The following is a 26,188-nucleotide window of genomic DNA, read 5'->3' on the forward strand; positions in this document are numbered from 1 at the left end:
TACACATTATTTTATTGAACCCTCAAAATAACTCTATGCTGCGAATATCTCATTGTACAGAGAAGGGGAAAGGCTTACCCTGCCCACAATCACACAACTAATAAGAGACAACACATATTTGAACCAAGGACGCCAACTCCAAAGCCTATGCTCGTTGTTTCACGCTCTTCAACCCAAAGTATGATAGTATCCGAGAATCAGCATATTGGCTTCACCTGGGAGCTTGTTAGAAATGCAGATTTACTGGATCAAAATCTGCATTTTAGCCAGATCCCCGGACAATTCGACTGCAAATTAAAATTTGAGAAGCACTGCCTGCAACGCCCACCAGGTAGGAGGAGGAAGAGGGGGAAGGGGAGGAGGAGAAAAGGAATATAAAGGTCTATTAAGGCACCAGGTGCAAAAGAAAGCCTGGACTACCCCAAATAGACACAGACCTACCTTCACTGACATGGTAATGTAGCGCAGAGCAAAACATGTCTGCGAATAACTAATGAAAAGCACACAGTGACTAGGGCCTTGCTTCAGACCCGAGGGATCCGAGAGCTGGAAGAGAAGGGGTGATGGCTGGAGCGGGTTTTGTCAGTGCCAAGTAAAGGAAGTGCCTCTGAGAAGCACTCTTTGATGCCCGTTTTCCTATCCAGCCCCCACCCGTGGTTCATTTGCGCAACTACACTATTATAAACAGTGGGAAATGGGGATATGTAAACTATACTCATTTAAAGGTAATAATGTCATTTTTAGTCAAGACCACTCAGGTCTACACAGACCCAGAGCTCCAATCTCTTCCACTACAACAACTTTACTGGTGACCTCTCCATGTTTGGGTATGTACAGTCTCTTGACTTCTCCTATTTGCTCTATAGAAACTGCCTCTGGCCTGAATCTCCATTCTATTAATATTAGGTATCCAACTTTCTCTCAAGCTTTTCTCATAAGGTCTCTTTTTATTGTGTCTGTTACTGTTTTTGCTGCTATAACCCATTTTTCTCAAAAATTTTTCAGAACTGTGAGGCATCACCTGCTCTGTTGAGGTTCCCCTCCTCCCCAACCAGGACATCTGCAGTCTTTAGAGATTCATCCCCATTCAGAGATTCACCCACAAGAAATATTGCTCATTTTAAAAGCAACCCCTGTTACTTCAACAATTTGTTTAAAGTATATATTATATATTTAAGTGACATGATATATACTGTATATATCACTTAACTCTACGCCAGGCCCTGCTTCAGTTTGAAATGCTAGAGCATTGGCGTTAAAGGCACCAGGATGACAAAACAAGATGAAAAGGTCATTGAAATGGTTCAGACTGAAGAAGAAAAAAAACTTGGTAACAAAGACTGAAATGATTCCCCAGAAACTCAGTCACTTCCACTGGGGAGTGTATATAAGTGTATATAAAGTAACTTAAGGGAGGCTTTTAATTGGGGTGGGAGTTCCCCAGTATCACACAAAACTTGACATCCTCACATTCATTTCTTACACATCCTGGACCTCCCTATAGATTTCACAAACATGTTTTGAGGTAAGGATCACTTGGCCACAAGGTTTAGGGCAGGAAAAGTTTAGACTCTGGAGACTCTGGTCAAGTTGATTCAATCTTTGATCAGTGAGTTGGGGTAGAGGGCAGAGGGTTTGGGGGGCAGGTGGGAGAGACTGGCAGCAGATTTTCAAAGTGGAACTGATTCTCACAAGTGTCACGTGGAGAAACTCACAAGTAGCAGGTGTGAGGGCTATGCCTGCACATAATTTGGGTGAAGGGTAACTAACCTGCTCCAGCCCCAACCCCAGAGGCAAAAGCTCCAGCTCTTCCATTCAGAAGTCTAGCTGATCCTCCTCCAAGTCTCCAGTACCCTTCCCAAAAGTGTCCTTTGAGGGCTGTACTTTCCCAGTCTGATCCTGATTTGCTAACGCTGGCAGAGGGAAGCAGGTGGCCAATAGTAGATACTCCTTGCTGCATCACACCCCAGGCACAGAAGCTGGCTAAAGTCCCAGTCTTCTGTAGTGGTCACAGGTGCACCGGCAGCAGCGACCCCACGTGAACACTACCAAGGACATTTGCTGCCCATTCTCTCACGGTCACCTTGGAGAGAGAGCAGCTAGCTAATCTGGCTGGGATCCTCAAGGTAAAGCTCATTGAATTACCTGACATGAGGCAGCAGAGATTAGTCTAGATTTGTGTAGATGACCCATTGATGCTGGGCACCAAACGGCACCTACAGACAAAAGAGCCCAGGATCTTGGAATGGCCCAGGTTTCCATTAGATGGCCACAGGACACAGAGAAGTGGAGAGCTGCAGGTGCTGGGGACACCATCCCCAAGGCAGGGAAGTGGGGGCAGGACCCTCGCGCAGCCAGCCACCACTACTGAGATGGAAGGGTTCTTCAACACCTCCAATCCAGAAGGCCAAAGCATTAGCAGACAAATGGCCTTGGATCTGGAATGGGTCCAGCATCCACTATGTCCTGGACTCCATCCTGCCTTCCTGGGGTTCAACTTCTGAAGAGGGGAGCTGGTTTTAGTAAACTCCCAAACTACAAAGAGGATACACCCTTCTTCCTACCTGCAGGGTTCCAAGGTAAATTTCAATCCTGAACTTCCTTTGCTAAAACAGAGGGAAAAAGCACAAGACTATGAAAGGACACCCGCTACGTAGATAGGAAGACAGAACTGAAGGGGCCAATTTCCCTGCCCCTAAAAACCGGCCTTGGGCCAGTTGGCACACCGGAGCCACATGCTACTTGATTCCTGGTTTCCTGATCAGACTTGATTTCAATCACCCTAGACTTTTTTTTTTTCTTTTTGCCACTCTCTCTTTCTTAGTCGATAGCCTAGAAAATAAAAGAAAGGAGGTAAGTAGGAACGATCTTTTTAATCTCAAAGAAGAATGCTTTAAATAAACCTCCTATGCTGTTGCCACCACGGCCATGAGCCAAGCCAGGCCAGCACTGTCTGAGAGGTCCACCACCGCTTACCCTGGGTCTGAATGGACCCAGGAGCTGAACAGCAAGCTGGGATTTCACAGAACATGAGGCCCACCTGCACTCAAAGGCACGCCAGTGCAAATGCATCATGCAGTCGAGGTTATTTCGCTATCAGCCATGCAACTGTTCCCTCCCCTCCTGCATCCCAGACCATTAGAATTGAGTATATGGAATTACCAGGTTGACAGGTTACCCTGAGTTTAGGGAGACTAACAAGAATCAGAGCTCATATTACAATTGAAAACAACCCATGAATCCTCCTATAATTACAGGCATTAGTGTCAGAACAGGATCCAGTCAAACTGTCTTTTTTAATGTTTTACTCACTAAGTGCCAAAGAAAGGACAATAACAACGTTTGGATTAATGTCTTAAATTCCATCTTCCCCAGGAAAACAAAGACTCTTTATAATGGAAGGAACAATCCCACTAAGCAGCTTGGCAGAGAGTCCAGTCCTACCCCATTTTCTTTGGGGGAGAGGAAATTCTGAAATACGCAACCTTCCCACCTCCACTGAATAGCATCTTCTTATTGTGTAAGGTAATGAGACCTTGAAGGGGAAGTACTGTATGGAAATTAAAAAATAGTTAGACACTCACACATTCTAATTTTACCTTTTTACAAGCTTAAAAAAAAAATCATGTCCTGACCAGTGTGACTCGGTTGGACTTCATCCTGCAAAGAGCAAAGTCACTGGTGTGATTCCTGGTCAGGGCACATGCCTGGGTTGTGGGTTCAGTCCCCGACTGGGGCGTGGATGAAAGGCAACCTGTCAATGTTTCTCTCTCACATCCGTGTTTCTCTCCCTCTCTTTCTCCCTCCCTTCCCCTCTCTCTCTAAAATAATAATAATAATAATAATAGTCACAACTTTAACAAAACCCAGATACTTATTCCTTTCCTCTCAAAATGGAGATTAAAAGTTGCCCTCCCACATCCACCAGTACCTCAGTAAGATACTTTCAGTGACATATAACGTTTCCTCAATTCCATGATGCATGTTTCCATTTCTGAAATTGGAATGCATCTTACAATCTATGTACATTTGACATAGTGATTTCTCAAAATGCTATTATTAAATAAAATGTTTTAGAATCCAGGAAATTTATTTCCCTTGGGGTCATAAAAAAAATGTCTCTCCTCAGAAGCGGAGAGTTGTTTTTTTGTTTTGTTTTTCATTGAAAAGTCCTGTGGCCTTGTTTCTTGTAGCCGATGAAGAAGCCCCAAGAAGGCAGTGGCGCTAACTAAACCCGGGACCTCTAAGAAGGATCTTGCTGCAGTTGCCTTTTTGCCAGGAAACTCAGCCTGCCTTCCAAGCCCAGCTCCTTCAATAGCTAACTCGACTCAGCTCCGTAACACTCCAATTAACCTGCCTGGGGAATGGTAACACTAGCAATACTGGTTTCATTCATAGGGCTGTTATGAATATGAAGTTACATTCAATCATCCATGTAATCTTACCAGCTTGGCAGTGTGTCTGGTACATATAAGCTGTCCATTTTTGTTAGCTATTATTAAATGATATTAGCTGTTATTTTAACCGATATATGAATAACTGTAGCAGCTAGGTAACTATGCATAACTAAGAGTTAACTTCTTAAGGTTTAGCCTAGGAATTAACTTCTTAAGTTCATTAGTTAGAGAAAAGTAAATATAGTTTAAAAAATATATATGTTTCTGGGGTTAGAGGGGATCAAAATGGAAGAAGAAGAAGAATGATGTGGAGAAGGAAATGGTAGAGAAAGAAGAAAACTAATATACAAGGGTATATTCAAGGATAGTGGAGTTAAAAAGAAGACAAAGAGTAAATTTTGATGCAGAAAGTGTAATTAGGATATAGGCTAAATTACTGTAACAAAGACACTAAAAATTCAGTGGGTCCCACATGGCAGACAATTGTATTCTTTCAAATACTGTTGAGAAGGAGGCACGTTATTTGCAGAGTGGCTTTATTTCATCAGGTTGTCCAGTGAGCCAAGTTTCTTCTATCTTGGTCTACCATCCCCCGGAAGGCTGTTTTTCTCTGAATTTGCAAATCTGGCTGGCTAGCATCGTGTCTGTCGTGCAGATGTGAGAAAGGGCAAAGAGCAGAATTAGAGAACAATCAACTTCCTGTGTTAAGGACATGGCCAAGGAGTTGAACGCATTATCTCTGCTTACCTCCCTCTACCTCCAGGGCCACACCAAGATGCAAAGGAGGTAAGACTACAGTTCAATTTATCTAAACTTGCAGAGGTATCCAACCTGCAGCCTGTGGGCCGCCTGTGGCCCAAGATGACTATGAAGGTGGCTCAACACAAAATTATAAATTTACTTAAAACCTTTTTTTTTTTGCTCATCAGTTTTTGTTAGTGTTTGTGTATTTAATGTGTGACCCAAGATAACTCTTCCACCAGTGTGACCCAGAGACGCCAAAAGGTTGGACCCCCTGATGGGAAAAGAGACTGCTGGGAAAAGCTGGATAGCAGAGTGAGTATCTCACTCTAGAAACTTTGACGGGCAGGGAAGGAGCTCAGAGCACAGTGGTACCAGTGCATTTGTTCCCCTTGACAAAGCATTTCCCTTCTAGGAGCCACACAACTCTACTGTTAGATAGGTCAGGAGGAGCAGCTGTCGTCATCTGCATTTTACATGGCCCTGGCATGTGTATTATGAGCTCAGAATAACACAACTAGCAATGGCAGAGCCAAGATTCGAACTCAGGTCTTCCGGCTTCTAAATGTATTGAGCCAGTAAATGGCAGTTCTGAGCCTGGTGTCTAGAATTGCCCCCCAAATCTTGGACTCTCTTCCACCGCATTACTTCCTTGTCGTGCCATGTAGGATGTTCGTGCAAAGCTATCAACTGAAGACAGAGCTCATGAATTGCTGGTTTCGTTCATGAATTGTTTTTTGCCTATACGAATATTGTATGCCTGATTCAATCAAATAACTATTTGCTCAATATGTAATACCTATTATTGTCTATTAACAGATTCCATTCTTACTTTCATTGGGAGGGGTGCCTATAATGGTAATATAATCTGCCCTTGGGGTAATATTCCCTGATCCGCAGCCTGTTTTGCACCTGTGGTTTGCCTTTTGTCAGAGGTGGGTATTCACAAAGGTGGGGGGTTGCATGAAAATTAAATGCCTTCCTCCTCATGTGAATGGGAGGAGCGCTTTATCCCACCTCCTGAGAAGCTCCATTAAAAGCTACCACTGCCCCTACAAAGCAGGTTCGCTAGCTGGGAGCCAGCATGGCCACTGATATGTCCAGGTTTATTGATTACATTGATGAAGCTCTGGAAAAATCAAAAGATACTGCACTTTCTCACTTGTTTTTCACCTATCAGGGGATTCCTTACCCAGTCACCATGTGCACCTCAGAAACGTTCCAAGCCTTGGACGCCTTCGAAGCCCGGAGCGATGACATAGTGCTAGCATCTTATCCAAAGTGCGGTAAATAACTCCCTTTCAACAAGGTCAATTTTACATAGTGAGTAGGCTGGGCAGGGTGCAAGGCAAAGGTGGCTAGAAGGCATTTCATTTCTGCAGGAAGCTAGCCAGAAATCGGTGAGCGGGTGGCCAAGGTGGGTGAGAGCGCAGGTTGTAGAGTCACCAACTGGAACTGCTAGATTTAGAAACCCCGGGGTCTGAGGAAGGAGGCCTGTGTGACTGGAGCTTGGCGGCTGGGCTGGGCTGGGGCGGGGTGGAGGGAGACAGATGCTTGGAGGGGCTGGCAACCAGAAACAGGACGCAGGGAAGTCCAGTTGCCATGGAGCACTGAGAGTGGCAGCGATTTTTCATCTTGATTTTGGGCTGAATAAAAAGCACAGCTACATCCGTAATTTATATGATTTCCATGTAATCAGTTATTTTTTCAGGATAAAACATCAACCCTCCAGTTTCTCAAACCAGTCTTAGAATGGTTGATCATCGGTGGAGGATAAAATAATAAGAATATAAATTATCCAATTTCATGTCATCAACTTTTGATTTTTTAAACCATTGTTTTATCTCTAAGTGTTTATTAAAGCCAACCTCATTTAATATTTTTCTTTCCCTTCACTGATGCTGGGTTTTTATAAGATCAAAGTTATATATACTCCTACTGAAAGTATTCATTAGTGTAAAATAACATGTGATATATGTTAAACAGTTATTGCCACAGCATAACATTTTCCTGTAAGGAACATATGCTAGATTCAGGAAGAAGTACTATCTCTTGTTAAAGGAGAAATCTGAGAGATAAGTTGAATTTATATTAATGTAAGTAAATAGCATTTTCCACAAACCTTTGTTTCTTTGCCCAGCACAGGTTACTTTAAACATAGAAGAGCCAACTGCACGCATCAGGAAATGGTGGCAGATTTTAATTTTTGTGATGGGTTTGCTAAAGTAATATGCCTTTACTATATCAAGACTCCTTAATGAACTTTGTATGTCTGATTTTTCTTATAGGTTCAAACTGGATTCTTCACATTATTAGTGAGTTAATATTTGCTGCTTCTAAAAAAAAGTATAAATATCCAGAATTCCCTGTTCTTGAATGTGGGGACCCAGAAAAATATCAGGTTAGTACAAAATAGCCTTTAAATTTGTAGCAAATTATCGAAGAAAGATTTCTTCTGGTTTGGGTACCTTTGAGTTTTGAGTTCAGAAAGTATAATACTAATAATTATTGTAACTTATTGTGTGCTTATCCTATCCCCCACACTTTTCAGAGATTGTTTCATTTTATTACGGAATAATCTCATCGCCATTTTACAAAAGGTAAAACTGTTAGAGACTTGCCCAAGGTCAAGGGGAGGAGAATAAAAGGCAGGGCTAAGATTTGAACCTGAGTTTTCTGATTTGAGTTCTTAACCTCTACACAGTATAGCCAGCTTATTTAAAAAGAAGAAGAAAAAGAAAGAAAGGAAGAAAGAAAGAAAGAAAGAGAGCTTTAGTAAAAAGGAAGTCTTTAAAAGCATCTATACTAACATTAAAATGTTCTACAAGGTGAGTGAGACATAATAAGATTGCAGTTCCAGGGTTTCAGGAAAATGTTTTAACTCGGGATGGTATTTGGGTTTTGAATATCTGTAATTTATCAGAGATGTTTATATTTTTTTCTCCAGGTAGTTTTAAAGACATTTTTTGTATTTTTGTAATTTCTTCATACCTAACAACACAGATAGTTTTCTGTGCAATATGCCTTTTGTTTTAAAATGGAAGTGACAGGAGGAACTCCACATAAAAGTTCACTTTCTAAAAAACTTCTCTAAAGTACACATATTTTCTTAAATGAGATGCAGCTGTATCTAGTTTTTACATGGCTTACAGTATGGCTGTATCACACATTTTCATGCACATATTATATGTTTATCCAGTTTTGTTACAATTAACTCCCATTTTCCCCTTGAACATTTTTCTAATCCTTTTAGGAACTTTACTGTTTCTCATATGTCTTTATGTGATTTTTGGCCATGCCGTTTGTGGAAAAAGGACTCTATCACTTAATCTGAAAATTACCACCTGTGTGATTTTTCACAAAGGGCTTAAAACCTCAAAGCCTATTGTTAATCTCTAAAATAGGGGTTACCATACCTGCCTGAGAGGATTACTGTGAATGAATACAAAAGTACATCCAAATCTAAAAAGTACAATTTTATGTAAATCAAGTGGTATGACTCCTGATCACCAATTGGACCCATATCATTGATTTAAATTGTTTTTAATTTTTAAAACCTCATTTTTTGCCTCCTTGCTTGAGTTGAAATCTCCACTAAGTTTTTACAAAACAATTGCCTATAAATGTCAAAATATCATTTTATTACTTGAAATTATGTGACCAAGCAGTGAGTAACCTAGTCTACAAGCAGGGAAATGAATATTTGAAACCTCCCCTCTTCCCCCCACATAACATATGATCAAGGTCTGATATCAGGATGAACCTGCACCCTGGCAGATTAAACAGGTTACAACTCATTTTTAAAATCTTCGGTAGATCACTTTATAAAGGATGTGTACGTCTAACTGCTGTGCTGTACAGCGGAAACGAATACAAAGTAGTATCGAATGTAACTGTGATTGAAACATAAACTTAAAAAAATAAGTAAAATTATCAGTAGAAGTAGATTACAAGACAAAGAAAAAAAAAGAATCAATCACTGAGTCCTTATACTGACAAGAATTTCTCTCATAAATTATTTCTCAGGTACTTAAGTGACTGGGCACTTCCAGGTTCCGCTGGAATGTTTAATTGAATGGAGTTTTGTTTGTAAAATGAAATAGATCTAGATGTTAAAAATGGATTTGAAGGAGCTATGGGAAGACTTGAATATTTTTGTTAAAGACCTTGAATGTAGAAGAGACCCAAATTAAGTGAAAAGGTGGATTGCACATTATGAGCTTTCTTGAACAAAATATTTGGTATGATTGTGGGAAGAGGTAAATTTTTCAAAAAAAAATGACCAAAAAATGATAAGTGGTGTCCAACAAGGAAGTTCAAAAGTAAAATTTTAACTATTCATTTATGATTCTCCATTCCTTGTACCCACAGAGGAAATAGAAATAAAAAAAATTGGAGAGGGAGGAGAAGAAGACACAGCAATAATAATGTTTAAAGCTACCATTCAGCCCTGGCTGGTGAAGCTCAGATTGAGCACCAGCCTGCGAACCAAAGGGTCTCTGATTTGATTCCCAGTCTAGGGCACATGCCTGGGTTGTGGGCCAGGTCCCCAGTGGGGGGCATATGAGAGGCAACCACACACTGATGTTTCTCTCCCTTTCTTTTCTCCCTCCCCTCCTCTCTCTCTAAAAATAAATAAAATCTAAAAAAAAAAAAAGCACTACCATTCATATACCAAACTTAGGAGTGATTTACTATAAACAGACACACACACACACATGCTTTCAACTTATTTTATATATTTTTAAGAGAATGAAACAGTTTCCATCACCAAGGATTTTGGCAACTCACCTCCATTATGACAAATTACCCGTGTCCATCATCAAGAATAAAGTCAAGGTGAGTGTCCTTTCCTAGTGGTATTTCAGTTTGAAGTTTTTAATGTAAAGTGATTGGCTTTCTAAACTATATGATGAGTTTGCTACTATAACTCATGCTACTCATGAGTTATAGTTACATTCACATCAGTGGAATCATCAACAAAGATATAAAACATATACATATTTTAAAATATGTTTTATAGTGAAGAGATTTCAGCTCTGGGACATTTAGCATTTAACAAAAGAATACAACCTAGGAAAGTGAGCTAAAATTATTCCTTTGAGTTCTATTTGGTACAGCACTATTTATCTGAAGTCTGATATTATTTCATTTCTGATTTTCAGATGTAATAGCAAGCTTCATGTCTTGCATAAATAACTGTAGGTGCTTCGGCTATTCTTAGTTGTTTAAAAATCTTGTTTTATTAAACATTATTGATCTATTCTTACAACTATTAGTTTTTACCCAATCCTTTTTGTTTTCACCTGGTCTCTTCCCATTTCCTTATTTCAGGGTGCCTCTTTTCTCTGTCTCAAGAGCAAAGATGAGAATTAATTGAAATAAGGATTTAAATTCTTTTTGTTGTTGTTGTTCAATTACAGTTGTCCCAATTTTCCCCCTCTGTTCTATACTGTCCCGCCCTCCTCCCTCAGTCAGTCCCCACCCTGCTGTCCATGTCCATGGGTCCTTTATACATGTTCCTTGACTAGACCCCTCCCCTTCGCTCCCCTGTTATCCCTCCCCCCTACCCCTTTTATCACTGTCAGTTTGTTCCTAGTTCCATGTCTCTGGTTCTATTTTGCTCATGTTTTTGTCTTGTTCATTAGATTCCACTTATAGGTGAGATCATATGGTATTTGTCTTTCACGGCCTGGCTTATTTCACTTAGCATAACACTTCCCAGTTCCATCCATGCTGTCGCAAAGGGTAGGAGCTCCTTCTTTCTTTCTGCTGCTTAGTATTCCATTGTGTAAATGTACCACAGTTTTTTGATCCACTCACTTACTGATGGGCATTTAGGCTGTTTCCAGCACTTGGCTATTGTAAATAACGCTGCTATGAACATTGGAGTGCATAGGTTCTTTTGAATTGGTGTTTCAGGATTCTTAGGGTATAATCCCAGCAGTGGAATCACTGGATCAAATGGTGGATCCATCTTTAGCTTTTTGAGGAAACTCCACAGTTTTCCACAGTGGCTGCACCTGTCTGCACTCCTGCCAACAATGAACAAGGGTTCCCTTTGCCCACATCCTCGTCAGCACTTGTTTGTAGATTTATTAATGATGGCCGTTCTGACTGGTATGAAGTGGTATCCCATTGTGGTTTTAATTTACATCTCTCTGATGGCTAGCTATGAGCATTACTAAAGAATGTTGAGCATTCTTTCATAAGTCTCTGTGCCCTCTGTATGTCCTCCTTGGAGAAGTGTCTGTTCATGTCCTTTGCCCATTTTTTAAATGATTTTTTGTCTTCCTGCCATTAGGTCATATGAGTTCTTTTTGTGTTTTGGAGATTAAACCCTTGTCAGGGTATCATTATCAGAGGTATCATTGGCAAATATGTTTTCCTGTACACATGGATCCCTTCTCATTTTGCTGATGGTTTCTTTAACTGTGCAGAAACTTTTTAATTTGATGTAGTCCCACTTGTTTATTCTTTTCCTTTATAGCCCTTGCCCTAGGACATATATTGGCAAAAATATTGCTGTCAGGGATATTTGACATTTTACTGCCTATGTTGTCCTCTAGGACTTTCATGGTGTCATGACTTATATTTAAGTCTTTTATTCATCTTGAGTTTATTTTGATGTATGGTGTAAGTTGGTGGTCTAATGTCTTTTTTTTTTTCCATGTACCTGTCCAGATCTCCCAACACCATTTATTGAAGGAGCTATTTTTACTCCATTTTATGCTCCCGCCCATTTTGTCAACTATTAACTGACCATAAAGACATGGATTAATTTCTGGGCTCTCCATTCTGTTCCATTGATCTATGTGTCTGTTCATATGCCAGTACCAAACTGTTTTAATTACCGTGGCCTTGTTGTATAGTTTGATATCAGCTATAGTGATCTCTCCTACTTTGCTCTTCTTTCTCAAAATTGCTGAGGCTATCTGGGGTTATTTATGGTTCCATATAAAGTTTTGAAATATTTGTTCTATATCTGTGAGACATGTTATTGGTATTTTGGTAGGGATTGCATTGAATGTGTACATTGTTTTAGGTAGTATGGACATTTTGATGACGTTAATTCTCCCAGTCCATGAATGGGGTATATACTTCCATTTCTTTATCTTCCTTAATTTCTTTCTTCAGTGTTGTGTAGTTTTCTGAGTACTGGTCTTTTACTTCCTTGGTTAGGTTTATTCCTAGGTACTTTATTTTTCTTATTCCTACAGTAAATGGGATTTTTCCCCCTAGTTTCTGTTTCTGATATTTCATTGTTGGTGTACAAAAATGCCTTTGATTTCTGAATATTGCCTTTGTATCCTGCTGTTTTGCCAAATTCCCTTATTAGGTCAAGTCATTTTTTGGTGGAGCCTATGGGGTTTCTCTATACACTACCACGTCATCTGTAAACAATGACAGTTTTACTTCCTCCTTTCCAATTTGGATGACTTTTATTTCTATTTCTTGTCTGATCACTGTAGCTAGAACTTCCAATACTATGTTGAATAGAAGTGGTGAAAGCAGTTACCCTTGTCTTGTTCCTATCTTAGTAGGAGAGCTTTTAGTTTTTGCCCATTGAGTATGATTTTGGCTATAGGTTTCTTGTATGTGGCCCTTATTAGGTTGAGGTGTGCTCCCTGTACTCCCACTTTGCTGAGTGTTTTTATCATAAATGGGTGCTGTATGGTATCAAATGCTTTTTCAGCATCTATTGATATGATCATGTGATTTTTGTTTTTCATTTTGTTTATGTTTGTTACATTTATTGATTTGTGAATATTGTACCATCCTTGCATCCCTGGGATGGATCCCACTTGATCATGGTGTATGATCTTTTTAATCTATTGCTGGATCTAGTTTGCTAGTATTTTGGTGAGGATTTTAGCATCTATGTTCACCAGATATATTGGCCTATAGTTTTCCTTCTTTGTTGTGTCTTTACCTGGTTTTGGAATTAGGATAATAGTAGCCTAATAAAAAGAGTTTGGGAGTCTTCCCTCTTGAGTTTTTTGGAATAGTTTGAGCAGGATAGGAGTTAGCTCTTCCCTAAATGTTTTGTAAAGTTCTCCTGTGTAGCCATCCAGTCCAGGGCTTTTGTGTGCTGGGAGGTTTTTTGATTACTGCTTCAATTTCACTAGTTGTTATTTGTCTATTCAGGCTTTCTGCTTCTTCTTGATTCTGATTTGGAAGATTATATGTTTCTAGAAATTTGTCCATTTCACCCAGGTTGTCGCATTTCTTGGCATATAGTTGTTTGTAATAGTTTCTTACAATCCTTTGTATTTCTGCGGTATCAGTTGTAATCTCTCCTCTTTCATTTCTGATCTTATTTATTTGGGGCCTCTCTCTTTTTTTCTTGAGAATCTGGTTAAAGCTTGTCAATTTTGTTTATCTTTTATAGAACAAGCTCCTGGGTTTAGTGATCCTTTGAATTGTTCTTTTAGTCTCTATGTCATTTAATTCTGCTCTGATCTTGATTATTTCTTTCCTTCTACTCACTCTGGGCTTTGTTGTTGTTCCTCTAGTTCTTGTCTACGTAGGGTTAGGTTGTTTATTTGTAATTTTCCCTTCTGATATTCCTATGATGCAAATGTTGTTACATTTCATGTTGTCCTGAAGTTCTCTTAAACTGTCCTCATTCTTTTTGAGTCTTTTTTTTGTTTTGTTTTGTTGCTCTGCTTCGGTACTTCTTTCTACTTTGTCTTCCAGCTCGCTGATTCGGTCCTCTGCTTAATCCAGCCTGCTTTGAATTCCTTCTAGTGTATTATTCATTTCAAATATTGTATTCTGCATTTCTCCCTGGTTCTTGTTCATAGTTTCTATGTCCTCTTTCATGCTGCTGTAGTTCCCACTTAGTTCCTTGTAGGTGTCACTGAGTTCCTTGACTATCCTTATAGCCATTTTTTTGAATTCTAAATCTGATAGATTGCTTGCCTCAATTTCATTTAGCTCTTTTTCTGAGGATTCCACCATTCCTTTAAAATCCATTCCACATATAATCTCTCCAGTTTAATGTAGTTAAATATAATCACAAATCTAGGTGATTTTTTTCCCTCTAATTATTGCATAAGAAACAGAGCTAAAGTAATTTATAAAACATTTGGATTTGGATCTGGAGTGAAACAGTTTCACTGTCACAAGAGTACAAGGGCAAGAAAAGAAAGGCAGCTAAGGGCAGTGGTTGATGCTGGGGAGTTGTCCACACTGCAGCTGGCCCTCACTGTTCAAATCTATGGCTTTGTAGTAACTGCTGCAAGCCAAGGGAACCAATGAGTGATAGTCAAAGCCCCAAATATAACACCCTCACAGGACAAAAATCTGCTATATTTGGATTCAGGGGTTGGGGGGCATTGTAGATCTAAGTGAAAGACATAGACCCCAGCTTACTTATCTGTATTTAGTTGGACCCTGTTGGCGTTAGTTCATTTCTTTAGACTGGCAAGGTGTTTTGAGATCCTGATTCCCTCTCGGTTTCATGTCATCTATAAATTTGATAAATAAAGCTTCTATATTTACCTAAATCACTCATTACAATGATGATGGCCTCATCAGGACAGTGGAAATGCCATCAAAAAACCTCTAGGCATGTTTACCTAAATTATTTACTTCCTTTGCACACGAGTTTTGTATGCCTCATTGCTTCTGCTTTCAGCTTCTAAGTTCCATTTTGTAGGAGAAATAATTAGCCGCAAATTTACTAATTTAGAAACTATGAGTATGCTTAAGAAAAACCTAGCGTTAGCAGTGACTTATTCTTAGAGAACCCATATTGCCCCTGACAGTTACTACTTCCTCTTTTCTGTGGCCCCAAATCATCCACTTCGGTCAATTCTAGAAAACTTCCCCCAAATGGAAGTCAGGTTCACAAATCTGTACTTTGCAAATCCCCATCTACCTCCTTTCCGAACCTGAAATGATGTCTGCCGACTTCTAGTCTCCTGAAGCGCTTGCGTGTCATCTCAGATTCCTCAGTGACCATCAACAGTGCTCAGTACGGTGTTCTTCAGTCTCCTTGGTTCTTGACATGGAATTCGTCAGGACGGAAGGCCTAACTAAATCCACGTGGAGTGACCAGAAGTTCTCCTGTAATCTTTTGGTTTGCTTGGGTGTCAGTTTTCTCTTTACAAGGTGTATTTCACACTCTTCACTTCAAAGAATAAATTCACTCCTCATCAGAGAAGATAGGTGTAAGATAGGAGGTCAGATCTACATCACCCATCATACCTCAGTCCCAAGAACGGCCTGCCATTCTTTGATCTTCTCCCATCAAACTCAAACATTATCTTAATTGTCCTTAATATTATTTTGCATTTTTTACTTTGTTTAGAGGTTTAACCTTCCAGATTATGGGCTTGTGAGTTTGCCCTCATCCCTTTTGTTCATCTTCTACGTATGTTTCTTTACTCTCTAAACTCATGACCAGAAGTCCTCTCCGATAACCTCAGTGTTCTTTTTCTTCTTCTTTTCTCCCCTCTCTCCAGACTTCCCCAACTATCACCTCCTATTCCTCGGTTTCTTACCGTCATTCTTTCTCTACATGGTCAAAAACTCTGCAGCCTGCAAGAGGACACATGATATTGCTCACCCATTCACTTTTCCACAGTTCAAAACATGTCCTAAATTGATTAACTGAATTTTGTCTCCCTAGATGCTGGTGATATTCCGAAACCCTAAAGATACGGCAGTGTCTTTTTTCCATTTCCACAATGATGTCCCTGATATTCCAAGCTATGGCTCTTGGGATGAATTCTTCAGACAGTTCATGAAAGGACAAGGTATGGCTGTTGGGGAAAGAATTCTCACTTTGACATATGACCACATAAATATGAAAATTCAAATGTGTTTCAGGGTAAAGAAAGAAAGGAGATTAAGCTGGATCCAGGAATTCAAAATAACTTTTCAATGAAGTTTTATAGCACCGCTAGTCTGTGCATCAAACAATACATTACTGTTTTTTCTTTTTTAAAGTATTTATTTATTTCTAGAGAGAGGGGAAGGGAGGGAGAAAGAGGGAGAGAAACATCGATGTGTGGTTGCCTTTCTTGCCCCCAACTGGGGAGCTGGTCCGCAACACAGGTGTGTGCCCTGACTGGGAATTGAACCAGCAACCCTTTGGTTCACAGGCCCATGCTCAGTCCACTGAGTCACACCAGCCAGGGCTACGTTACTGTTTTTAAAAATAATTTACACAATTTATATGTTGACCATGAGTATTGAGTGGCCATTCAGACATGGGACAAGGAGGCTTCTAACAGAATCATATAGAAAAGCATTTCTAGTTCATTTTCTCTTAAGTCTCTAACCCAGTGATAAAAACAAAATATATATATAAAACCATAATACTGAGTAACCACAATATTTGCCAGAAAGGAAATAAATTTTTGTTAGACCACCTTGGTATTTTACTTCTGGTTGTTGATAACTACAATTCTGAAGTGCCTACTAATGCTCCAGGTTTTAAACTAGGTGTTATATATTCATGATTTCATTTAAGACCATAACAACCTATGAGGAAGGCAGTATTAGCCCCATTGCACAAATGAGAAAACGCATCAAACAAGTTAAATCACTTGTCTGCCAATGGTCCCACTGCTTGTAAGTGGCAGCGACTCTACTTCCATGGGTATAGTGGCCAGAGATTAATAAATGCCTCCTTTTAGTAGTGGCTCTGTTGAGTTCTCGCAGTGTAGAAGATAGAATTAATGCCAGGTGAACCTACAGGGGACGTCGTTGCTACGTGTCTCTAAGAGGACCACTTTTAAAGGTGATCAGCGCAGTGTGTGACACTGGGTACAGACTGGCTCCTTAGAAAAGATGAAATATTGGGACTTGGATGTTGGAGAAAAAGGAAAATGCACAGAAGGTGCTTATGAAGCACCATTACGAAAACTTTGGTTTACCTGGTAACCACTCACTAAGACAGGATGGAGCCAGGGCAAGTCTGAAACATCATCCCCTTAGTAATACAAGAGAACATTCCACCATGAGAAACCTGTCATCATTGGGATAATCTGTTTTGGGGAACCTTTGTTGGCTTATCCATCCTTTTGGCCTAATTATTTGATTGGCAATAATTAGATATGATGGTGATAACCTGGATGGAGTTTCTGCCTTATGAATTTGTTAAGCTCAACTTACGGAGACAGCTGAATGCACTTGTAAGCATGTAAGATTGGAATGAGAAGGCCTGGATTTGGGGTCCACCACTTATTGTTGTATATTAGTAATCAATATATAAAATAAAATAGCTACTGTTTACTGAGCAGTTACTACATGCCAGGCACTACATGCTTTCCCTAGCACACGTTATTTAACTCTAATTCTCATCAGACCCCTATAAATATAATACTATTATTATCCTCATTTTATGAAGAAAGAAATAGAGGCATAGAAAGGTCACACCGAGAAAAAAAGTAAAAAAGAAAAAAGAGAGGTCACACAGCTATTAAAAAGCAGAGTTAGAACTGAAACATGGGTTCAAAACATTCATTGCCTGGGGGATTCTGAGCAATGCTTTTGTCTCTCCGAACTATGGTTTTCTTACTTGTGAAAACACGTAAGAGTATCTGACCTACCGGAGGTATGACAGCATAGATTTTGTTTGGCCACACAAGGTCTACTGTCAGACTGTCTTTGAAATGTACAACACCCACAACTTACCACCTGTGTGGGCTTACAGTGGTTACTTACACTCTCTATTTCCCCATTAACAAAATGGGCATGAAAATTGTACCTGTCTCACTGGATTGCTCTAAAGATTGCAGTGTGAAGTGTGTGCGTGTCAGTTAATATTACATTTAGAAGAGCAGAAATCCCAGTCACAGTGGCCCAAACACATCAGATTTTCTTTTTCTCACCCAACAAGAAGCCTGAAGGTAGGCAACTGGTTCGGCAGCCCAGCGAGGAAGGCCTGAACCTCTGATACTCCCTGGGCTCATGCTGTTGCTTTTTCCACTGTGCTCTCAAGTTGGTTACTGTCTCTCTAACCATCACCTTCAGATCATGAAGAATGCTCACCGAAACAACAATTGCTTTCCAGCAGACCCCTGCTTGTGTCTCACTGGCCAGACTATCACGTCAACCAATCACAGTTCTTCTAAGGGAGTCACAACAGGGGTTTGATTAGCACCCAATAAGGGAGTGTATTGGATAAAGGGTAAGAAACTTACTATATTTGCCACAACAAATAAAACATGTAGAAACTGCCTAGATGAAAGCAAGGGCTTCATGATAAGGATGATAACTATAGAAATTATGAGATTATTTTTACTATTAATGAAATAATAATAGCCCAAATTTATTGAATTGGTACGTACTATTAATTAGGCATTTGACATGTGTTAATTCATTTAAACCTCACACACCAGACCCCATTTTACACATGAGGAAACTAAGGCACGAAGAGGCTTAGGGAGTCGCTCGAAGTCACACAGTAAGTGGCACAGCTGATCAATGTCTAGCCCCACATTGTCCAGTACGGTGGCCACTAGCCTCCTGTGGGAACTGAGCACTTGGAAGGTGATACAATTAAGAAGTTAATTTTTTTACTTTTATTCTGTTTTAATTAATTTAAATTTAGATTTAAAAACTACTCAATTTATTTACTGGAAACTTTTAAAGTAAGTTTGGTACAAGTTGAATGTATGAATCTACTTTTCCAAATATAAGTTTTGTGAAGTCTAAAAACATATCAAGTGATTCAGGTAAAAACTTAGCATTCAAATTAAGATTCTCTGAGTGCAAAATAATCACTGGCTTTTAAGACTTAAAATACAAAAACAATGTGTAATGATTCATTAATAATTTTTATGTTGATTACATGCTGAAGTAATAATATTTTGGGATATATTAGCTTAAATACAAGAAAATATTAATTCCACATGTTTCTTTTTTTGCTTTTCTTAATGCGGCTACTAAAACATTTTAAGGCTGGGAAAAAATAAAAAGAATTTAATTACAGGCGTGGCTTACATTAAAGTTCTATTGGCTAATACTGGTCCAGATAATATCTGTCCCATCATTTTTTCTGGCATTATCTCTGTCAGTTTTCATGTATCATTCACTACTTCTGAATTATGTTATTCACCTAAATATTCATGAATGTCTGTAGTTTTTAATCAAACCATCGTACAGCTTGCTTAGCTGCGTTAGTACTGATGGAGACAAAGTTAACGCAAATACGACTGCAGGACTGGCTCGTGCCGCTGCCTGTGCCGCACGGATGTGTAACGACCTACAAACACATTGTCGGAGCTCGCCCGTGTATGGGTGGCTTGTGTTTTAGAGCATACACTAACCACCTATCATTTTAACCTCAGTTATTTAGAATTCCCTAAGAAGTTTTTTTTCTTATGGTTTTAGTTTCTTGGGGAAGCTATTTTGATTTTGCAATCAATTGGAACAAACATCTTGATGACGAACATGTTAAGTTTATATTATATGAAGACCTGAAAGAGGTGAGATTATGATTCCTGATATTCTTTAACAAAATTTATTATAAAGTACAACCCAGAGCACTTAGAATGTCTGCTTATATGAACACATACAGGGTCTGGCACAAATTATGCCCCCTTTAATTACATGATCATAAAACCTTAAGCATGTAAGTCTGTAACATGACAATATCACACTCAAACACACCATATGACATTTTAGGTGAAATGTTTAAGTTAAAGCTATAAATTATTACACCCATATTATTGCCCTACCAGCCACACTCAAGCAGGCCTTTCTTCTGCTGGAAAAAAAGAATATTCTGTAGATATGATATAGTGCTAGGGAAAAAAAACAATGCATACGTGCTTAGGTGGATTATTTAACAGAAATAAATAATGCTTAGCAATTTATTACTCACAGTTGCTGCTTTAGTTTCCTTTTATGATAGATGGTCCAAATTAGAAACATGAAAAACAATAGGTAGGTCTTAACTGAGATTTAATTGAACATGCATTTGGCTGTGAATTGATTTTTCCACGTAATTTGTAGTTGTTTATTCACAACCATTTAGTGACTGATTGCTCAGCAGTGTTCTAGGCCCTTGTGATATACCAGTGAGACACCAGACAAAGTTCACTGGCCCAGAGAAGCTCACATTCTCACCGGAGAAGGAAAGAAGACAGAATGATGAATAGTAAAAACAGGAACAATGAAAATGTATATAATATGTGAGGAGAAATGGCATAGCTGATGAAGAAAAACTGGAAATGCCTGGGGGTGGGGGATTAGGATGCTGGACAAACACCAGTATAAAATAGGATGGTCAGGGAAAGCATCCTGGAGAGGATGCAATTTAAGCAAAGATCTGAAGGAGGTGAGGGAATGAGCCAAGTGGGGAACTGGCACAAGAGCAGGCCGGAAGAAATGACTAAAGGCCCTGAGGGGGAGTGCCTGTATGATTGAGGGTCAGGAGGGAGGCAAGGGGAGAGTAACCCATGAGAACACTGCCCATGCGGGGCGGAGTGTGAGGAATGGCTGATGTCACAGTACGCTGACCTCACTTTGGCCTTCGCTCTGAGTGAAATGGAAAGCCATTGTAGGGTTCGAGCAGAACAGTGATAGGAGCTGACGTGTTTTTCATAGGATCTTCCTGGCTGGTATGTGAGATCAGACTGGAGAGGGGCAAAGACAGTGCAGGGAAAACTGTGAGGTGCCAGCCAAGGGAATGTGGAGGCTCAGACCAGGAGAAGCAGTGGGGGTGATGAAAAGTGGTTGCGTTCTGGGTATATACTGAAAGAAGACCCAGTAGGATTTGCTGCTGGGTTGGAGGAGGATAAAAGTAGTGAGAGAAAAAGGGGAGTCAAAATAGACTCCAATATTATTGGCCTGACTTACTGGGAGGATTAAATTGCCATCATCTGCGTAGGAGATGGCAAGTGAAGTAGGATTGAGGGGACCACTGGGATTTGTTTTGGGGCTTGCTATGTTTGAGATGCGTGCTAGTCACCAAAATGGAGAGGTCTAGTAGTCAGTTGGGCATAAAACTCTTGAAGGCAAGAGCTCTGGGCTACAGATACAAATTTGTGAATCACTGGCACATAGATGGCATTCACAGCCATGAGATTACCTACCTATGTGTGTAAGTATATGGGGAGGGAACAGAAGGAGACCAAGAACTGTGCCCTGGAGCCCTCCCATAAAAAGAGTTGGGGGCAAAGAGGAGGAATCAGCAAAGGAGACTGAGCAGGAATGACTAACGAGGTAGGAGGTAACCAGAGTCCTGGAACCCCAGTGAAGAAGGTATGTTAATGGGAAGGGAGAGTATCAAATGCCCTCTAACCGAACTGTGTTTTTAACACAAGTCTCTCCTGTTTCATCAAAAGAAAGGATAATGCAACCTACCTCTTCCGTTTATGGGATGCATTTATATAGCATGGAAGAACATAATTATTTAGTCTTTTCTCCCTCTAGTCTAGAATTATGTTTCTGAAACTCATCCTCCATAGAACGCTAGTGTTACCCCAGGCATTAATGATTCTTTCTTGGGGTTTGGAAGACAGTTGCTTGTTCAAATTGATTTGGGAACTGCTGTATTAGACAGCCCGCTCCTTTGGGAGATTCACGTTGCATTTTGCATATTAAAGACTGAGAAACCCTGCAGGGGGAGAAAAGTCTTACTTTTGTTTAATCCGGAGGATTCCAAGCTTATTTGACCTCAACCATTCACACTTCTTTCTTTCTTTCTTTCTCCCTCTCTCTCTCTCTCTCTCTCTCTCTCTTTCTTTCTCTTTCTTTCTTTCTTTCCTTCCTTTCCTTTCTTTCCTTTCTTTCCTTTCTTTCCTTTCTTTCTTTTTTTGTGAAACATCTATAACTGTCCTGAGGTATATGAGTGTTTTATAGAATATAGTTTAAGAAATTTAATGAGCCTCCCCTGTCAGGGATACTGTTAGGGGTGAAGGTGGGGCTCATGATTTACAAGGGTATTTAGACAAGATAAATTTTAAAATCCCTTCTATTTTTTATGATTCTAAATATTATACTTCCTTGATCACATTAAACATTAGCTATAAATAGGATTCAGAAGAAAAGAGAATTCAAGTGAGCACGTACAAATACATTAATTTCCTCAGCTAGATTAGACTGGTGCTTTTTTTAAAAAAAAGTCTATCATCTTAGATAAAATTCTAACCTATTAATTAATGTTTAATGTCATTATTTACATCCTAAATAATTTAAAAGAATTATAAATTTAAACTATAATGTAAAATTGATACAGAATATCTGCTAAGGACATCTCAACTGTTTATACAGAGATATCAAAGTAAATCTGAGTAGAGAGATAAACAGATGAATTAAACAGTTAGGCTTAATAAATCCATTTTGCCTAAGAAGTATGTCTTTGCTTATGGCACAATTCACATTGAAAGAAGGGTATCCTTTAAAATTTTGTTTTCAGAATCTGGCTGCTGGAATAAAACAAATCGCTGAGTTCTTTGGATTCTCTCTCACTGGGGAGCAGATTCAAACTGTCTCTGCTCAGAGTACCTTCCAGGCAATGCGAGCCAAGTGCCAGGAGACACACGGGGCTGTTGGCCCGTTCCTGTTCCGCAAAGGTAAAGTTGCGCTGGTTTCCAGGACATCCATCAGTTTGCATGTAACAGGCAATTCATATAACTTTATCTTAAATATGACAGGTTTTTCTTTTTCTCTCCCTTATCAAGAAGTCTGGCCACAGTTCAGAGCTGGAACTGGCAGCTTAGAATATCTTTTAGAGTACTAGGTTCCTTTCCCTTTCTGCTTGTCACCTTCTGATGACAAGGGAGCAGCTAGGGCTCCACCATTACGTTAACATTCAAGGATTGTTTCATTAAAATGAAAAGGGAAAGGCAAGAGACAGAATTATGTGTATTAGGCGAGTGAGACCCCTTTTAAGACCATTGCTAGAAGCCTCAATCTGTGACTTCTTGTATCTGGTGGCCACCTCTCACTGCGCCCTTGGCTGGGAAATGTGATTTTCTAAAGGTGGGCACATAACCCAATTAAAATTAGGGTTTTGTAAATGAGGAAGGAAAAGAAAATGATATTGGATGGGCAACTAGTTGTCCCTGGCACTGGTGATTCCACTAAATTTTGTTATAGCATTCCAGTTCCCTGTGGAAATTTATGATGGCATAGCTCAGGGATTGCCAGTTTATTCTACTGCGTACGGAATGAGAGCACAGTGCGATTTAGAGGCAGCATACGTCACAACAGCTGTCAATTGTTAGGCATCTATTCATGTGGTTGGCCCTTGCTGGGCTTAAATTTTATAGCAAAAAAAAGATACCGAATCCTTCCTTTTAGAAATGTGGGCATCATGCTCAGAGATGTTAATTTGTCCATTGTCACAAAGCTAATAAATGATGGAGTCGGGACTTGAACTTAAGTCTATTTGACTGACTCTACTACACTTTGTCAAATACAAACCTATTTTTAAAACCCACTGTGAATGGGCCACTGATTGTAACTCTGACTTTGGTCTGATTCCTGACTTTAGCCCTGATTTTTATGCCTAGTCTTATGGCTTTAAGGAGGGGGAAATGCAACTTTTCTATACATTGTTAATCAAATACCATATGGAGTAGAAAAATCTTAAAATAAATAATGTAATAAGATTTTTACTGTTATTTCTTGTAGAAAATTCAGAAAGCACTGAAACATGTGAAAAAGCATTAAAAAGTATCCACATTTCCCCCACCAGAGGCAGGTTGAACTTTTTGGCATATTTCTTCCAGCTTTATTCTGTGATATTTTATATAGTTGATGACATGTGTAAACAGTTGTGTTTTATTTTATTTCCTTCATATGTCTAAGCATTTCCTCATGTCTTTGAACCATCCTTTATAAGCATACATTTCAATGGCTATGCAACAAGGAAGTAAAACTTCCACCCAAATCATCAAAAGATGATAAAGGAAGAAGTAACTTCCTTTACATTTAAAAGCAAGTAAGAAAAACGTATTCTAACCCCAGGCAAAATAATCAGTTTTTGCAAAATTTTCAGGATCTGAGGTGTTAAACAAAACCTGCTCCAAAATGTTCACTTCTCCAGGAGTATTTAAGGTTTTAAAAGACTTTAAAGAGGAATAAAGTGGCTCTGAAAAAACACAAGGCATTTAAGTCCTGACTGTTGGGAGAGAGGTGGAGATGGGAGATTATTGAGCCCAAGGGTCCGCTCAGTGATAGAACGCAAGCATGTCGCCTACCACACCACAGATGGGGAAGCTCCAGTGGATATGGTTAATTTTAAAAAAGAAATTACATTAGTTTTTTAAGACTCTATATTTTTCATGTGTCTGTTTTCACATTTGAAAGTGAAGCACTACACTTAAAAATGGTAAAAGTAAGAAAAAATATTCTAACAAGTGTCTGAGTCTACTGTTTTTGTGTGTGTGTTGTAGGTGAAGTTGGTGATTGGAAACATCTGTTCAATGAAACCCAGAACCAGGAAATGGATGAAAAATTCAAAGAGTGCTTAGCAGGCACTGCACTAGGAGCAAAGTTGAAGTATGAGTCATATTGCCAAGCTTGATTCTGGTCAGTTCTTCAGGCTTGGGTATTTTATTTTCCTTAATAATAACTGAATTTAAATAATAAAACAACAAATTGGTCAAATAAGCAAATAATGATAGGTAAATAACATGTAGGGATAAATAATACAAATTTAAGAATAATGATAATATTTGAAGTTTTTGAGCAAAAACTTAAGTTTGTTCACTTTTTGAGGAATGGCCAGTTAGCTACGAAAAGGATTTTAAAAATCTATCAAACATGTAGATAAAATAAAGGGCTTTTATATATTAAAAAACTGGGAGAAATAATCTCTAATGTACGTGCACTATAAGAAATATTAGAGCCCTGGCTGGTGTGGCTCAGTGAATTGAGTGCTGGCCTGAGAACCAAAGGGTCATCGGTTAGATTTCCAGGCAGGGCACATGCTTGGATTGCAGGCCAGGCCACCAGCAGGGGGTGGTCAAGAGGCAACCACACATTGATGTTTCTCTCCCTCTCTTCTCCATCCCTTCCCCTCTCTAAAATAAATAAATAAATAAAATCTTTTAAAAAAAGGAATATTAGATAAAGTGGGTATAGACAAAAGGAGCATGATACAAGACAGAAATTTTATTCTACACAAAGGAATAAAGAGCACCAGAAATGGTGAATATGTGGGTATATATAAGAGCTCTTTTAAAATCTCTTTAAAAGATCATTGCCAATTCAAAGTGAAAATAGTAACAATGTACTTTGTGGCTTATAATGTATGCAGAAGTAAATGTATGACAAAAATGGCACAAAGGATGGGAGAGGAGGAATAGAAGTATACTCTTTTACATGTTGGAAAGAAAATTGGTAAAGTTATATGTCTATATACCTTACAGTCCAGCAATTATACACCTAAGCTAAAACCCTAGAGAAATTTTCCCACATTTGCATAAGAATACATGAAGGAAAATGTTTATTCAAGTATTATTTGTAAATAGGGAGAAATTTACAAAACAAACTGAGAAGACTAAAAAGTAAATTTACAAATGAAAGAGGAGACATGAGAATTGATAACAAAGAAATACTAAGCATTATAAGGAACTACTATGAACAATTATACACCAAATTAGATAACCTAGGAGAAATTAAAAAAAATTCCTAGAAATATACAACCTACCAAGAATGAATAATGAAGAAATAGAAAATCTAAACAGACCAATTACTAGTAAAGACATTGAATCAGTAATCAAAAACCTCCCAACAACAAAAAGTCCAGGGTCAGAGAGCTTCATCTGTGAATTCTACCAAACACTTAAAAATTAATATGAGTCCTTCTCTAAATCTTTCCAAAAATAGAAGAGGAAGGAACTCTTCCAAACTAATTTTATGAGTCCAGCATTACTCTGATACTAAAGCCAGACAAGAACATTACAAGAAAAGAAAATTACAGACCAATATCCCTGATGAAAATAGATGCAAAAACCCTCAACAAAATGTTAGCAAACAGAATTAAAAAATACATCGAAAGGGTCAAGTGCAGTTCATTTTAAGAATGCAAGGATGGTTCAATAAGTGTGATACATCACATTAACAAAATGAAG

At 39.0% G+C, this 26,188-nt stretch overlaps 1 protein-coding gene across 1 annotated transcript; it reads left to right on the forward strand.

Annotated features, from left to right (window-relative positions):
• The first annotated feature begins 6,192 nt into the window (after positions 1–6,192).
• Positions 6,193–24,872, forward strand: SULT6B1 (sulfotransferase family 6B member 1). Its single transcript, XM_024552661.3, has 7 exons — positions 6,193–6,424; positions 7,427–7,539; positions 9,888–9,977; positions 15,778–15,904; positions 19,491–19,585; positions 22,522–22,678; positions 24,506–24,872. The coding sequence occupies exons 1-7, from the start codon at positions 6,223–6,225 to the stop codon at positions 24,634–24,636; spliced, it is 915 nt and encodes a 304-aa protein (XP_024408429.3). The 5' UTR covers positions 6,193–6,222; the 3' UTR covers positions 24,637–24,872.
• The last annotated feature ends 1,316 nt before the right edge of the window (positions 24,873–26,188 follow it).

This window comes from Desmodus rotundus, chromosome 5 (assembly GCF_022682495.2).
Source record: "Desmodus rotundus isolate HL8 chromosome 5, HLdesRot8A.1, whole genome shotgun sequence".
NCBI classification, from domain to species: Eukaryota; Metazoa; Chordata; class Mammalia; order Chiroptera; family Phyllostomidae; genus Desmodus; species Desmodus rotundus.